This window comes from Centruroides sculpturatus, unplaced genomic scaffold, assembly GCF_000671375.1.
Source record: "Centruroides sculpturatus isolate CEXI.00-Female unplaced genomic scaffold, Cexi_2.0 scaffold1906, whole genome shotgun sequence".
NCBI lineage: Eukaryota > Metazoa > Arthropoda > Arachnida > Scorpiones > Buthidae > Centruroides > Centruroides sculpturatus.
This window is the reverse complement of record NW_019386102.1, coordinates 16,636-35,248: the sequence shown is the minus strand read 5'-3', so window position 1 is coordinate 35,248 and position 18,613 is coordinate 16,636. Positions and strand designations below refer to the sequence as shown.

The 18,613-nt window shown below is 31.9% G+C and overlaps 1 protein-coding gene across 6 annotated transcripts in view; it reads left to right on the top strand.

Moving 5' to 3' along the window:
* Positions 1-18,613, top strand: part of LOC111613590 — a 37,463-nt gene that overhangs the window by 11,437 nt on the left and 7,413 nt on the right. For 5 of the 6 annotated variants that reach the window (XM_023354941.1, XM_023354944.1, XM_023354943.1 and 2 more), the window contains exons 2-5: positions 7,665-7,800; positions 12,696-13,310; positions 13,395-13,513; positions 13,592-14,060. In XM_023354941.1, coding sequence (XP_023210709.1) covers positions 7,735-7,800; positions 12,696-13,310; positions 13,395-13,513; positions 13,592-14,060 — 1,269 coding nt within the window. In that variant the 5' untranslated portion in view covers positions 7,665-7,734. Of the gene's footprint in view, positions 1-1,026; positions 4,228-7,664; positions 7,801-12,695; positions 13,311-13,394; positions 13,514-13,591; positions 14,061-18,613 lie in introns of those variants that run through there. The other variant, XM_023354942.1, reaches the window with a different exon arrangement.

The following is an 18,613-nucleotide window of genomic DNA, read 5'->3' as shown; positions in this document are numbered from 1 at the left end:
ATTATATTTTACTACAGGCTACAATCATAAACCATTATCTGAAGGAAAAAATGATGAAAGGAAAAAAGTTTATTGAAAAATTTATATCGTTACGTAACCATCAAAGATTTTTATCGGATGATAATAACTATGATCACTCCTTTTCGTAAAGGTGGACCCTATAGCGTTACATACAGACGTCTCATATGAATTGCAAATGTAAATACACATCCAGAGCAATGCGTTGTTAAAGTATTTTTTCGCCTCATTATAACAGGAACAATACTCATAAAGAGTAATTTACAGATAGGCTGGGTGTTGCCGATTTTAAAAATGCCCTTTGCAACACTCGAAAAATATTTTTATGACGGATAATTCTGAACTTAACACATCCTTCAACGTCCAACTAAATCAAGTTGTCAAGCAAAACTTAAATGCCAGAAGCCTTAGAGTAGCGGAAGTCTTGAACAGAACAGAAGAGGCCTACACCATGCCACACCTCTATACAACCGATACACGTGTTCCTCTTAACTTTTGTTATTCCAATCACGTGTCGCTAATCGTCACGTTCGAAAACACGATGATGGACTGCGCGTGCATATCGAGGATCCTTCATTGTTCAATTGTTGGCATCATCGACATTTCCTCATCTACTTAAAGTCAGTGCTCTCGTGTATCAGTTCATCAACCTCATCTCGATCGCTTCTATCTCGATCAGAAATACAAAACATTTAATTATTTAAATACAGGGATGGAAATTAATTAGTTTCCAGTGTTTTTAGAAAGTTTAGATTAAAAAATTTCCAGCTGTGAGGAGTATAAACGGAAGAAAGGAGCTAATTTAGTGTTGCCAATTTGTCTTTTCTCTCCTGCAGTTCGGTGGGCGTCGAATGTGTCGTTTGTTTGAATAGATAACCAAATAATGGAATTGCACATGATTTTCCTTCAAAAATATTCACTGGATATCCTTAAAAACTCAATGAATATTCCTCAAATTCTTAAGTTAATCTTAAAAAATTGTCAAACGAATTTTCAAACTTATACCGACACAAATTGTGTATTTTTATTAAATTTTAAAATTCTGTATCAATAAAATTGTATTGTATTGTTAGATTGAGGTGTTGTACAGATAAAATTTCTGCATTTTTATAGCAATCTAGAAAATTTGCTGAGTTGTACACAAAAATTCTGCTGTTGAGTCAGTGGAGAGCATGCATACAGAACAATGTTGTATTGTTGAATCAGTTTATACAATTCTACATAGATAAGTATGTTTATGATTAGTCTACGAAATTCTGTACGGATAGACACACCATTGTTTAAACTAAATTTAAGAAATTCTGCAGGAAATATGGTATTTTGCATCGTTTGCATACGGTTTTCAATATGATGTTACTTCAGAGGAACAATACCATTGCTAAATTAAGACAATAAAATTCTATGTACGAGTGAAAATCCCATTGTGCAGACTTGTAGATAAGATTTTATTGCTTTTAACAATATATAATTTTATATTTAACAATATAAAACTTGGCTTATTGTTAAGTTACAATTTGGCACTCCTTACAGATTTTTTAATGGTTGCATTAGCTTAAATTATGCATAAAAACAATGATATATTGTTAAATTATCGTAAACAATATTTACAATTGAAATTTCTAATCTACTGTTAATCTTCAAACAAACGAGTAAAGGCGGCTTTTATATTAGTAACACTGACTGCTGAAGGCCTTGTTGAAGCACATCTTGGCATTCAAAGGATTAAGCGTGTAAGCAATAAAATAGCTACAATGAACAATTGTTAAGCAATTTACCACAATTTTTATGTTCTGCAGATTAAATATCATTGTTTTTTAGCTTATAAAGTGTTGCCATATTCAAATTTTCAGTTATTAATGCCAAGTTTATGGACTTAAAAGATAAAGACACGCAGTACTGTACGTTGCTTGAAGTTAAATAACTTGCAGATTTGAATTGACTTACCAGACGCATTTTTTTGGTGCGTCAACCACTTCAAAACCCTCCTCTTAAACTCAAATTAAATTAAACTAATCTTAAGACAATTAAGGAATTAAAATAGTTGCAAATTGACTGAATTACATATTTTTTGACTTATTCATTCTCTACTTTTGCATATTCTATTCTTATTTTTTTGATACGCGGGAGGAATTTAACTATTATAATTGAAGCGGACATAATATAGGGCTAATGCCCCCTCCTACGTCACGATTACGTCCCGGTCAATTAGCGTTTTAGCCCGGTATTGATCACAGATGTTCCCTGTTGAGTGGGAGTAGAGAGACTGTAGGAAGAGTTCATTTTTTCGGATGGGGGATTGATACACCGTCTTTTAAATGCTGAAAAATAGTCAAAAAAATACCCATTTTTTTCCTCTCCCCCCTAAATGGCATTCTACATATTTATGATCCCCCCGGTACATAAATATATCCAGTTAAGATCCCCCCTCTATCCATATCCATTTGGTAGATTATATAACGTCCTTAATTTAAGTGGACCACTTTATAAATTAAGATCCTTAAATTGATAAAAATCTAAAGAAACAAAGACAGATTAAGGAAAAGTCATAATTTAGTTGAGGTCCACAACGGGGATAAATTCTCCAACCCTGTAACTAAAGTTCAGGGGTATGAGGTTGTTTAGAACACATTGCAGGAGTGATTCTTCAAACCAAGATAATTCGTGACAGCTTACGCAATCTCTCCCAAACAAAATGAAAAACCTGGAGTTATAAATGCCTTATTTTCTTCATCCCCCCTTCATCATCATCATCTTCTTCTTCTTCGAGCGTAACTCGTGTTAAGTATCCAACGGGGGGTTCAACGATCGTTGGATGAAGTTAAAACTTCTTCACGCTTCGAACGGAAAATTAAACGAATTCTCTCTTTGAATGGTGTGGTGTGGAAAATCCTTACGTCACTCCGATAGGATGATATCATTTCCGGATGACGTCAACCCGCTAAATCGTTTCGAGAACGAAACCTTAACAGTGTGTGTGTCGGAAACGTGATTGATGATTACTCAGTTGTATGTCGATTAGTGAGGTGTATTTTTTTGAATAAGTTATTATTGTTGGAGATTTGGAACGTCCATTTTTCCATTTAGAGTGGCACCAGTAGGAAGAGGATTGTTTATTATTGGATAAGTTGTGTGGTTTCTCCTAATACCGTCTCTCGGAAGTGTTTCGTGCTTTTTTAGAACGTTTTATTTTGTTATGTGAATGATCGTTACGTCATAATGGAAGACCCTTTTCTAAACGGTCCTGTTCCGGTGTTCATTAATTTTTACATTATTACATCATATTAGAAGCGTAGACATTGATCATGACAATATAATGGAAGAATAGACATTGATTGTCGCATCATTTTGAAAGATTAGACGTCTATTATTGCGTCATACTCCACAAGTGAACGCTTTGTGTCATATTGGAAGAATGGACGTTGTTACGTCACTTAAAACAGGAGCATTGTTACGTCATATTTTTACCATCGTTTCTTCGCACTGGAAAACTGACATTATTACGTCATATTGGAAGATTCGGCATTGTTGCGTCATAGTGGAAGGCTGGATATCGATTATTACGTCACATTGGAAGGCTGGATATTGATTGTTACGTAATATTAAGAGACTAGACATAGCTCGTTACGCCAAATTGGAAGATTTAGCATTATTTCGTCATATAAGAAAGTAATAGGCAGGGGAGCCTCTAGGATTTTTTCCCAAAGGCAGAAAACATTTTTGTATCGTGTCATTATTTGCTTCTGGGGAGATAACCTCTTGTCCAAGTATTTACAATCGAATGCAGGGGACAGTCGCCTGACTCGCCCTCTCCTGCCGGCGCCTTACTTATGAGACATTCATTACGTCACGTATCCAAAGTGATCATTGTAAAATCATTTAAGAATGTTCCTCAGCGCATAGGAATATTGTGTGATGAGACTCCATTAACGATACAAGAACAATCCCCGCACCGTCGTCATCACAGCTCCATCTGTTTATCAAAAACTATAGATTCAGGTGCAAGTAATCATCCTGTTCAGTTTCAAAGTAGTGACATTTATACCCGAAATTCGTTTGCTATAAAAACAATCTCCATGCCCATCTGGGAGGAAATCAATTGGTCGAGAGATTGTAGAATATGTTTACACAGATGGTGACACAAAGATCCCATTACAGTAGGATTATCCGAGTGAGAATCCATGTGAGCAGCTTTGACCTCGGTTAAGACAAGTATGTTGTGGTATATAACGACCCCAAAGGGTCAAATACGTGTCCTGACATCCTTCGTCAGTATTATACTTGTTAATTCTACACTACTTCATCACTTAAAGGGATATCACGTACTTGTTTCTAGTTTGTGCTTGTCTGCGTGTTTTCGTAGACCCGACTTTAACAAAAAACACAACAACCGGAGGAGAAAACAATGTTGCTATGTTACTTTTACTCCATTTAAAAGTCAATAATGGAGTTTGTCTGTCATTTTTTCCTCCTTACGTCTAGACATTCAATGGGTTCCTTTCCATTGTCTATACCAAAAAAACTATGCTAAGCGCGAGCTATAGCCCTGTCTCAGCGACCGGTATGACGAAAAATAACCATTGCGCTAATGTAACGTAATCAAAATTTGTCTCACACTAGATGCTAACAGAGTTTCGGCTCGCGCTAACGACTATTTTACGTCACACTAGTCACTATTTTCGTCTCGATATATCAAATCTGATCAGATATACACATTCTTTACACTATTTTACACAGAAGCGTTATTGTACAAGAGCCAACGAGGACGTGCTTCGCTGCACGTACACACCCCTCACGTCAGGTCAACGTCACACAAACTTAAAATCGAAGCCGTGACGTCACCTGGGCCATCGGTGACCTTGTCTTCGTCTTTTATACATTTTTTTTTAAAAAAATGTATAAAAGACGAAGAAATGTATAAATTTTCTTTTATACTTAAGAGGGAACGTTTCGGTTTCGCTATCGATGCGACGGACGCGTCCGATCGCGTCGCTTCAATATGTAAATTACTCTCTTCCTTATAATGACACGCGACGCGATATCGTGAGACAATATTTCTTCGATCGCGTCGCGTGGGTAACAATGCATAACGCAATTTATACACGTTATAAATTAAACACGAAATTAAGACATAATCCGCTAACAAATATTGAATTTTTTTTAGTCTTTCGTTATCGATGTCAAGGCCATTTTTGTAGAAACGGCATTGTTTTCGTTCAAAGATAGGCACGCGACGCGACAGTTCGCGTTTAATCGCGTCGTGAGTGTGGTAAAGAATATTCCGAATCATTTTACAAAATCACAACTTGAGATGAAATCCTCTATAAAATATTGAAGAGAAAGCTCTAAAAATTCAAGAAACCAAGGTCATTATTCTAAAAATAACTTTGAATTTCTGCAAAAACAAAAAAAAAATGTACATATATCAGAGACGCGACAGTTTGTGGTTTCGCGCGTCGATCGCGGGGTATATTTCTAATAACATAAACACAACTTAAATTAAGGCCAGTCTATCATAAAATATTATATTTTCAGAACACTCTACAATAAGCCAAAGCCATTTTTCTAAAAGTAACGTTGATTTTGTATAGAAGACAGCGCGACACGCTTCGAATACTTTCGCATGCGACGCGATCAACGCGACACTTGTATCGCACACAAAGTAGTAAGTAACATTCCGAATAATTCTACACAAAAATACAATTTTAAATTACAGCTACGAAGAACTGTTTAGTCGAATCAAAAGACGCAATTTTTTAAAAATTTAGCGTTTAGGATTGTTGCAGCAAACACAATTAGCGACGCGACACAGACGCGCGTCGTCGCGCCGCGACAAACATGCCGAAAGGTACACGATTAGGATTAAAAAAAACTGCCATAAATTATTGTATTTTTAGAGCTTTCTCGTGTTATTTTCAAGGTAACTTCCCTAATTCAAGGTAAAACTCAAGATAATTTCCCTAAAATTCAGTAGAATTACTCTAAACCGAACCTGGAATGAATATTTATACAAGTCGGCAATTGAAATTCGCAACGAATTAAAAGTGAAATTTATCATGAAATTTAATTTATGACGTAGAAAAAATAAGAAGAAGAAATTTAAATTTCATTTCGAACTTTTTCCGCGTTATTTAATAACTTGAGGCAATATTGTAATTGCTAAACTGGCGACTTCCAAGAAAAAAAAAATGCAGTTTGTTAATTGAACGTCTGTCTGTAGCAGCACGACATATAACATCATTTATCTTATTTAAAATAATCATTTTGACCCTCCACATACACCAAAAATGCTAAACTTATCAGAGAAAAATTTATAAATATTTTTTTAACTACTAGAAATTCTAATTTAACTCGTTTGGTGAAGGGTGCGCTTCGCTTCGAGTTGCGCGCCGCGTAAGGGGTGTTTTCTCACGTCGCGTAGTTATTACACAAGGTACTAACAAAAAAGAGTAATATTTGAATAGATCAGAAAATAAAAAGTGTGCGGGTAAGTTAAAAATGTTATAAATTTTAATCAGGCTTACATTTAAAGAACGATTCGATGCGTCGCGAACGTCGCCATCATGGCGGATAACATGTACGATGTGTAAGTAATATCGATGATAAAAGACAGAATTTAGTTTTAAAAAAGGAAAATAGTTGAAACGAAAATAAATTAATTTAATTAAACGAAAATAAAGAAATTAAACGAAAATAAATTAATTTAATTAAACGAAAATAAATAAATTTATTAGGACGCGACGCGTATATCGCGCGTCGCGTCCTAATAAACAAGATATACAGGAGCGGATCCAGGGGTGTGCGATTTTAGGGATGTGAAAATCCCAAAATTCTAATTAGTAAAGAGTTTTCCATCGCAGAACTACAGTACAAAGGATATCGACATTGACATGAAGCGCACTCCCTAAACGAAATTCCCGGATCCACCCCTGACACATAAAGGATAAAGACAGAAAATATTACAATTGAAACTACAACTGAGAAGTATGGATTAGTCAAAGCGAAACGACGCGATTATTTATAAAATTAATGCTAAGAGTTGCCGCGGAAGGTGTAATTAGCGACGTCGCATCGCGACAAGCATGCCGCAAACTACACGATTCAACGCATTTAATGCATAAATTCAGTCTTATAATTCCTGATATATAGCTTCTAATTTCGAGTGTTTTAATGGGTTGGAGGCACGAAAACGAAACGAAAATGTTTCTTTCCTCAAAAAAAAGTAAAAAAAAAACAAACACCTGATATAAACAAACCGGTCTCGAGTCTTTTATTATAAACTACTATAGAGTCAAGTGTAAACAACTTATGACCGTTTTCGGCATCGTAAATCATTAAAAAAGACGTGTGGGTCGCTATCACTTTTAACCTTGGAGCCATAATAGATACTCTCCTTTATTCTTCATCCAAAACCTAAAGATATATAACATTAAACATTAATTAAATATGCTCGATCCTATTTTATAAAGGTTAAGTAGAGCCTGAAGCCTTCAAATTTAAAAAAAGGGGGTATCGAATTTTTGCTGCCATGGTTTCATAGAACCTTACATGTAAATAAACTTTTAGCCAAAGGGTCACTTGACCTTGTGTCTTTCTTCATTAATACTTGTGACTGTTCGCTCTGATATATAAACTTGTTTCGTTTTTAGATACGAAAGAACAATGATACCTCCTTATTCTGTCCACGTATAATGGAGTACGGGTGACATTTTTGTAACCATGTTGACAAGTCGCCATTGTCAAGATCCGTATCGAGAATTGGAGCTGTATTTAGAACAAGCGCAGGTAAGATACGTAGCGTGACGTATTAAATTGCCTCCCTCTTCTCTGTTTACCGTTAAGTCACAAACGTATACAATGAAACGAAATTAACTTTCTACACTTACAACTGCTCTAAAATTGCTTAATTTGTGAAATAAATGTTTTAAATATTAAAAATTTGTTTATACTTTATAATAAAAGATGAACTTTGATCTTATTAATGAATCTAATAACTTTAATTTGCCTCCATCCTTATGCATTAAGGCGGTCCCGCGCAAGATATCGAAGATATACGGTATAAATGTTACCGATTGTTTTTTATTAACAATGATTGGTTATAGAAATTTAAATTCATCCAGTCAGAGTTTGTTAAATTCTCTTACGGGTTATCTTCCATATTTGGCAAAGAACTGCTTATGTTTATAAGGAATTTACTTAATCTTATCTTTTCTACAGGCTACCAAGGTTGCTGTATTTGTTAACGATTCAGCCTGTATACATAAACAATATGTATACAGTTTATATGTGAAAAGAAGTGGAGATACTCATACAAACACAATGCACGAGTTTATTGCTATAGTCATATGAAATCGTATGAAAACGATTTTAATTGTATATTCGTGTATTTGTACTTCATACCTTTGTCTGTAAGCGCCAATGAATACCTTTGTCTTTATGTATGCGTGCTTACTCATTTGTTGTTATATATAGTGTCAGGGTCGCGTAGAGAGGGCCTGCAGGGACATTTGACCTGGGCACAAGGCACGAAGAGGCTCTAAAATTTACTCTTTCGTGTAAAAACATTATAAAAAATTTTATTCGCATCTTTTTTTTAATTCCGTTCAAAAGTAAGGCCCTGCATTTGTGACTAAGCTCTGTCTAACTCTTTCAGGCCCCGCGCACAGTTCATAAACCTAACCTACGATAAAGACGTGCACTTATAATCTAATTAGCACACACAAAACAGAGAAACTCCTACACAAATATGCATGCAAACTTATTTACATTAATGTGTTTTTTAACACCGGAATGCCTTAAATGTATTTTTAAGTTGCGCTTAATTCTCTTTTTAACAGAGTTGCCATACGTCGAGGATCATTTTTCTTCAACGTAAAGTTGAAACAAACAATCCCATGCTTATTTTCTAACGTCACAATAGAAATATTTATCATATTTAATAAAATTTATTCATATAATAAACCACACAAACAAGAATAATCACATAATTATCCGGAAACAGATATGATAACTCATTTCCTCTCTGTCTTTCCCTTTCGACCTTTCGTCACTAGTTTCTGTGTACTGATAATATGACACCCCCAAAATACTACAGTAGTGTGAGGTCTGTGTGTTTACAACCATCAATTATTCCCATAACAAATGGTGGAAAGACAAAGACAAAGTTGTCACAACGAAAATAAATTCTGTCTCCGTTCTCTAAACAAATCGCAGCGGTTGGTTCTGAATCTTGTCACATCATCAGTCTTGTTTCTCATGGAAATGAGTTGTTTTCGGTAGTTTCGTTACGTGCCCTCTTACTGGTTAAAAAAAAAACAGAAAAAAAACACTTAAAGAAAGGATGATTAGTCTCTCGACACGGCTCCAATAAACGTTTATAATTTCCTCCCTTTGTTTGCTATTAAAATTACTCATAATTCTTAATTAAGTCGATAGAGATGGCCGTGCAACGTATAATGCGTACCCCCTGTATACAAAATAATACAAGGGATGTGGGAAGATACAGGAAATTCGCTTTTGTATGCGCTTTTCAAACAAGCGCAGCTTCAATTGCATTGATGCAGCTGCGAAAATACCTGTTGACCTTTGACATCTCATCATTTATCTTAGGTGACAGATTGCTGTCAACGTATGAAACGGATTTTTCCCCTTCTTCTTCTTATTTTTTAATTTTTTAACTCTGTCCACAAACTCCCGAAAACTAATTAGCGCCATGTTATAAGCGGTAATTAAGTTAAAGTCAAGAGATGTATTTCTTTCCCCCTCTTCTTGTGTTAAAGGTGAATGTCCTATACTTGTAATGATAGTGTGATTTATTGTTTGTAACGTAATACACTACTTTGGTTTTTGGGGGTTGGGCACATTGTAGTGTTATGGGTTGGTCCGTTACTTATTGCCTCAAAACTTTTTCTTTTTACGAACGCTGTGGGAGTTCGGCGATGTTTATGACCTTGCTACATTCTGAGAAAAGATTAGTTAAATCCTCCAATTTCGAAATGAAAAAATAAATATTTATTAAAAATATGAATTTTTAAAGATTTCAGAATTTTAAATCACTCCCAATTTATTTAAATTTATTAAATAATAATAAAACAAGTAAAGTATTGTTTTGTTTTAAAGAAATGCCGCTAGAGGGCGATCGTAATCAACAGAAAGGTTATTATCGTTTACTATTACTTTAGTGTTTCGCCATCTGTTGGTGTAATTTATAACTAATACGAAAACTTTTTGTTTTTTTAAATAAATGTTTATAAAATGGGATTTAAGTGAAAATTTAATGTAAAAATAAATGTTTATAAATATGTAATCATTTTATCAGAAAAGAATCTTCGTAAATAAATAGCAGGTTTATAAATATTCACAATAAGGACTTCACCTATTAAAATGAGTTAAACAAATAAAGAAAAATGTTTTTATAAACAAAATAANTCTGCGCATGGAAAATCACTCACGCGCTGAGATGCACGGTATCCCATCAAGCCAATTTATTTTTTCACTTTTATTTAAAAAAAATTTATTTAAAATAATAAACTTTTTTTTAATAGAGGGCATCTGAATTATTTGAAATTCAAATTCATAAACATTTTTAAGATTAAATTCTAACAATATTATACATTATACTTATAAAAATAAAAATAAAATACATATCTTAAATAAATAATAATAATAAAGATGAAACTAAATTAATTTTTTTATTATAAAACAGTTAAAGCTTTCATTTTAAATTAAAAAATAATAATAATTTGGCAGCAAATTTAATCAAATAAATAAATATATATACAGTATACTATTTTCTGTAAAAACCATGTTAACAATTTGTTTTCTGATGATAATTTTTCATTACTTGCAAGAAAAATAAATAAAAGAAAATACTGAATATTTCATCAGATGAGATGAGAATACATAAAAAATGAAAGGGGGGGAAAAAATGTAGAATTTACTATTTATTGATTGTATGCACTTTCAAGGATTGTTGTCAGCTTCTTTAGGCAATTCACATTACCAATTCAAGGTTGACCTATACAAATTTTGAATGGAGATCACATATAAATGGTTATAATCTATATACCTGATTGGAATCTGCACTGTAACCATGCATACTACTTGTTTTCTTACATATCTTTATTACGTTATGCAATATTTGTCCTCCACATTACTATTGATTATGAAAGCTTAATTTATTCTGCTCTTAATTATTCCATAAATAAACTAATAATTAAATTTGGAGCCTTGTCTATGATAAAATTATTATTATCCATACTTATTTATGTAATAAATGTTGCAATTTTGATATTTGGTTCACTTCTTTTGCCTAAAATTCTCATTAAAGTTATTGCTTATTTCTTATTGCGTTGAATATCTTTTTGCTGTAAAGAAAAGTATATTTGGAAATATCCTTTTGATAAATATTCTTTTATGGAAAAAAGGAAGCATTTCATAACTAAAAATATTTATTTATCTTTTTTAGTGAATGCAGCTTTAAAAATTGTTATATAACTTATTTATTCTTGTATATATTCAGTTGTATAAATAATAGAGAGCTCTGAATCTTGATACATAAAATACAGGGTGGCCCAAAAGTTAGCTTACTACATGAATCACTCGAGCAAGCAAAGGATTAAAAAAAATTATAATTTAATTTGTATGTTGATCAAGAAGAATCTATTTTTTTTTTTGCGTTTGTAAGCGATGTGGTATCGGCAATTTAGACTTACAGGGATTAACTGATTTTTGGACCACTCTGTGGAATTATGAAATATGAAAATTATGAAATATATGAATATTCATTTATATGATACAGTTTTTAAATGCATTAAACAACTGTCAAATTATATACAAGTAAATGCATTAAAAGATATATTAAAAGATGCATAAAAAGATATATTAAAAGATGCATTAAAGATATAAAAGAAAATGTTGGAAGAAAATATCTATATCTTTATAATTTGAGGCAGTTGTTTAATGCATTTACTTGTATATAATAAAAAGAATATCAAAATATAAAGAGGGAAACAATTTAAGCAAGAAAACAGGGCAGCAGTTTAAGCTTTGCAATGGTTAACTGACTTTTGGACCACCCTATATATGTTTATAATATTGTTCTCAGAGCTTTTTATATTTATAAATGATTTTAAATGTATAAAACTAATCTTGAATTTATAAGGAATTTAATGCAAAATTGGACTAATTAATTATAATTATCTTGTATAATATTTCAATTTAATATTAATTTATATACACTTTACTTTCAATACCCAAAACACAAATTATTTTAAATTTAAATAATAATTTTATATTATTTTATAAGTTAATCCTCCACATATTTACATTAAATGTGTATTATATTTTTAATTTATTTATAATTCTAAGCTTTTTGACCTTTTAAAAAATCATATAAATTTTCTCAGCAATTTAATTAATGAAAAAAACAAATTTTCTTAATGCTAAGTAAATTAAATGTTTGAAAGTAAAATTTTATCTGGATTATCTATTTAAATTGCATTGAAGAGGAAGTCAAAAGTTATGTAAAATATTCTTTCCATTTTATTATTATGGAATCATGTTGAGATAATTGAAGAATTAAGGAACTTATACTATAATTTAAGCAATTTAAAGCATGAATACTTTACTAAACTACTTAAAATACATTTTATTTTCACAAATTCTCTTTTATTTTTCAGGAAGAGATAGGGAAAGCTTTTGAAACTTTGACAAAGAATAATTTAGATGCGGAACCTCAGCTTTTAACGAGGAGGAGATCGTCGTCTCCCTTACCATTTTCCTGTAACTATTCAAAAAACATTCCCGTCTGTCGGAAACTTTCATCTCCGAATATATCTGTCGACTGTAACTGCGATAATAAAATCGTCAGATGGCACGTGAATGGCGAAAGAGAATCAAATTGTTCCTGTATATTGGGAAAATTGAGAGACGAGGCGGAAAAAAGTGAAAACGAGAAAGATAATTACCCACGTCCACCTAGCGGAAACATAGAACTTCTGACTGAATGGGTGGACAGTTTTGTAGAAGCTATAAACACTTCTCTAAGTGCTGATGATGTAGGAATCAATGAGAATGATTCTCAAGAAATTAACTTAAAGTCAAATGTAGATGAGTTTAGTAATTCTAAAGGAACTAGTAGTGTTTCTAGACCTTTATACATTCCAGTTGCTAAGAAAAATTCAGAATTAAATGTAAAAATAGATGTAAATAAGAAGAAAGTAACAAATGGTATAGATGAAACAGATTTTCAGCAGAAGGATAATAATTATTCTAAAGAGAATTATGATAAAATGGTAAGATTATTTTACTTACAGTGACAATTTAAACATTTTTTTTTTTCAAAATTAAACAAAAATTTCTTTTAATTTTTATTATAGAATAAAATTAAAAATCAACAACTTACCACTGTAATTAACTCAAAATATGTAAAAGAAGCAGATAAACAATCGGATGGACAAGATGCAATCACTCAAACTACTCCACAGTTGTCTCGCAGGTAACTATCAGTTTCAATTACTTGTCTGGAATAGAAATCTATGCTTCTAAGGATATTTAAAGATATTTTTGGATTTAGTTCTAGCATTACTGGTGTTACCGAATGCAGCGAAGAAATAGTTTCCATAAGTTCATCAGAAGATAGCATTCCAAGATTTTCATCTTCGTCTTCGTCGTCGGCAGAGTTTCAAACTGCAGAATCATCATCAAGCCTTAGTTCAGACGAAGAAATAAGAGTAGAAAACTTTCCCAAGAAAATATTTCAAAAGGATCACTCGAGGACAACTTCGGGGACGCCGCCACCTCTTTCTCAAAAGGAACAGCGTGCTATGAGAGAGGTTCATTCGGAGATTTGTCTGGCATTAGAAGAATGTCTGAAGAAAGGCAGCAAAAGTGGAAGGTTGTCCATCAAAGAACTGAACTTGAAATCTTCCTCCGCACCTTTACTAGAAGTGAAATTTTCGGCCAGCAGTCCAAATTCTCCGATAGGCAATTCCAATTTTTCTGCAGACTTATGCGATGCTTGCAAACAGATCGGGGAAGGAAAAGTAAGTATATTAAAATTAATATAGAGTTAATATGTTCCTACATCATTCTGTTAGCTCTTCTTTTTCATTTAAATAGAAACTTAATTAAATAAATTTAAATAGAAATCTATCCACTTTATCATCTCTCTTCTCCTCCCACTATGATAAATGTATAAATTTAAATAAGACGTAGCAAATTATAAAAGTTATGATCACGAAGAAGATACGTAAACTTACAACCCACAGTTTAAGGTATAAGCCATCAAACAAAAACAATTTTAGGGGTTATTCTACACAAATATAATTAACTTATTTGTGGAACAAGGGATAATCATAATTGTTACACCATTAAAAGCAGGAAAAAGAAAATATCATCATATCATATATAATGAATGACCTATAGATTTGACTTTAGATTTAACAATAGGAACTTAGTAGACGTAGGTAGTAGGACCCACCCAAAGAGAAATTATCCTTTTTTTTTCCCCATTGTACAACATAGGTACTAAACTAACATCACCCACCCTTTACTAGAGGTGGGTGAAACTAGTTTTGGGGGAGGTCAGGGTCACGATTTATCTATTAATTAATGTAATAGTTAGTATGTGTTTTGTCAGCAAAAAGGCAAGCCTATATAATGTTTAGATTTTTGTAAAATGGACCACCAACATAGCCTCATAATTGCTTACATACTGATGGAAATGCTTGAAAATGTGTCTAATTTGCATGTTTTTGTAAAAGAATATTGATAAAGGGGAGAGGAATGTTACTTTTCTTGATTATTTTTTCCTATATTTGCCTCCTACAAGGAAGTTGACACTAGTTAGGTGTTAGTAGCATGTTAATAACTGAATTAGTATTCATGAATTACTTCTATCAACAAGTTATTAAAATGTCATAAACTTGATTTTTTTCCGTAAATATTTTTAGTAAACCGGGTCAAAACATTTATATCGAGACTTTGGAACAAAATATTACGATTTTTTTTTATTTTTAAACGTCGGGCGCCCGTCGCATCGCCATTACTACGCCATGTTGCGTCGCATTGCTATTAACGCGTCGCTCGCAAGCTACACATAAATTTGCAGTTATTAAAGTGAATTGTTTTATTCTTTTGTTAAAATATATATAAAATATTGTGAAAATGTGCGTGTTTTGTTTTTAAATAGCCACAAAGTTGAATCGTTTGGACTCTATCCTAACTTGCCAGCATTAGGATAGAACGCGACGCGACCGGATGCGTCAAGGTTACGTCTGAAAATTTATTAACGTAAATATATGTTATATCTACTAGAAATATATTATATTTAGGAAAAACGAATAAATAAATATATCTATGCGACATAGCAGGTATTATAAATTCATTTTTTAAACAAATACGAAATATTCAACATTGCGCGTGCAATTGGACGCGACGCGAAGCGCACAGAAAAAAAACACCCGAAGCTAAACTTTGAGAACAATTAACCTAACCTTAATTATAACGGAAATTTAATTAATTATTAATTTAAATTAATAAATTTACTAAATAATTATAATTAAGGCTGATTAACTTTGTTTAGCATTAAATAAATTCAAGAAAAGAGTAAAGATCCACTTCATTACACTACAAAATATAAGAAAAAAAATGAATTAGGTCAAATACCTTTATTTACAGATTAATGAGTAGAAAGAAGGAGAAGAAAAAAATCGTTTACTCAAAAGCATTAATTAATTTAAAAAAACAGAATACAAGTCATTGATCTAACGTTTAAATCCTCCTTGGTTTAACGTTAAGAAACGGGTTTTTACCATTAAAAAATTATATAAAAATTGTAAAAATATCGTTTACGTGTTTAATAATATCAAAAAATCCCACAAATTGTGGGCATTTTTTTGTGTAGGTGTCATTTAATTTACTTTGACCTCGCGTGGTTGCAGACATATCAGTTTATTTCGGACCGTTTTTCAATTTTTCAGCCTTCGTTTCTACACCAACGTGGGAGAATATCTCAGATTTTATTCTTAAATTGTCTTCTTTATAGCCTAAATAACCTTGGTACGAATATTTTATAAATCTTACTAAAGGATCTCCTTAATATTCTATGCAAGTTTGCAACAAAATCTGAAATATGGAGTAAAAACAGCATTAATGCATGGGCATTAATGCTGTTTTTACTCGATATTTCAGATTTTGTTTTAGAAAATCATTTTTTTTAATATTGTTAATTATTTTAAAATATTATTTTCAATTTTTTTTACGTCAGGTATTTACATTCTCTTCGTTCTCTTCATTTGCAGCTTCCCTGATTAAATTGAAGCTAATTTATCGCTTATATAATAATCTATAAAAGTCTCTAAATTAAATTTATTATAATAAATTTACTTATTTTTTTAAATAAAATTGGATAAAATATAATAACTCTTCCTATTTATTATTAAAAGTTTTTTTCCTGCCAATCAGATGCGACGTTTCTATTTTTTTAAATTTTTTGTTTACCAATCAGATGCAAAATTAACTTGACGTTTTAGATACGTCACATAGAATTCGCATTCCGATTGGTGAAGAGAAATTTTAAAATATTCAAAATAGGCAACTTTGCTTGTTTTGTATTTTACATTACGTAGAACGTTCTGTGTGTTCTAAAATAAAATTTAAATTTAAAAATATACTTACAAACACCACAATTCTTCGAATTAGAGTCACGGGTTAATTATTATGCGGCACGAAACCCGTTAATTACTATGAGTTAAGCCTACGTTACGAAGCTCGTCTCCATTTCTTACCTCGATATTTTCACGAATAATAAAGATTTCTCTATCTCGTAACACGAAAGAATTAATTTGCATAAAATTTATGAAAGATGTTCATCATATTATACGAAGAAAATAGTTAATTGAGGAATTCCGTTGCGTTGCGAATGTTCTATATCGGTTCACACCAGCGATCGCGATGGCGATTGATCTCTTTTGTCTTATTGTTTTTTATTAGCTAACGAGATAAAAATTAGTAATTATCAACGTGTAATGATTACGTTATGTGAAGTTTATCTATCGTTGATGCCAATTGTACTGTACCTTCTTTATTGAAATTGGAAATCTTTAAAGTTTTAGTAAATTGATTACTGACAGTTTGTTCGCTAGTAAACATTTTTTTCTTGTGAAAGATTCAATTATTTGTAAAATTTTCGGTGTTTTTCCACAGAATTGCTCTGAAAATACATAAAAGCGGAAATGGAGGGAAAATAAGTGAAAAAAAATACATAAAACAGTTAGGAAATGAACGTGAAAATAATACTAAAAATAGAGGAGAAATACTAAAAAAAAGTGAGAGAAATGGTATTAAATATAAAGGAATAACAAGCAAACACTTAGGGGGAAAAATATCAAAATAACTAGGGAAAACTTTCATTCAGTTGTTACTGCTTTCCTGTTTGATCTCGTCGATTCCCAGTTTCTTGTTTAAGATTTGCATCTTGTTTCTTTCTTTTTAACATTATTTTTCTCTTTTTACGAAAAAACACCGAACAACAAGGAACGAAATAATAAGAAACAGTAAAACACGAAAACAAACAGAGAAAACAATGGCAAGAACAATAAAAAAAATGGCACCGAAACAAAGAACTTTAATAGTATTAAAGAAAATAATAAAAACCGAGTGTAAACTTAACAAATTAGTTATTCTCTTAGCAAGTTAACACATAAAGACCTTCTAATTACAATTAGACAGCCTCAGAGAGATTTTTCTAGTGTTTTTAAACACAGCTTATATTGATATTTTGGTTTGGAAATGTGACGAAACACAAACGTGTATATATACAGTATATAAAGAGGGGGGAATTAACACGTGTTTCGCACCTGCATTCTGGAAGAACGGGTCAGGGTAAGGTAGGCAAATGCTTAACTATGTCAACTGCCGAAAATGGTCTTCCGTTTATAGGACCACTCCCGTCTCGATCGCTTCCCTCTACTCGTTATAACGTGGGTGCTAACATCTGCTGTACTCTACACGCACGCGTAACACTCCATTCCGTCACGTTTCTGTAGTTTCTGCTGTTCGATCGATACGTAACTTCGATTTTTCGTTAAAAATTTAAAGATAAAGACAATTCTTATCGAAATTTTGACCAATATAATCGAGAAATTCGCTCCTAAACTACATACACATACAATGGAAACATATGTTTTACATTAAGCTTCATCCAGCTTAAGTCTATTTGTTCCACCCACCACTTCCGATTTGTTTCATTCAAAAAAAAGTAAATAAATAAAAGAAAATTGAATTCCCTGTAGGGATTTTTAGTTATATATAATCATTTTTTATATAAACATATAAAAATTTATATAAAAATTCATAGAGGGTCTTCTATACAGGAAGCAGGACTTATTTTTTCATAATGTAAATTTATACGTCATTTATACAAAAATTTATATATAAATATGGAATATTAAATCATTATAATTCTAAACATAAATTTTTTAGATTTGCCTTCATTATTTTTATAAAATTATTTATATTTTTGTATAAAAATTCAGGAAGAGTCTTCTGTAGAGGAAGTAGAAATTCCAGTTTTATAAAATAAATTTATAAATAA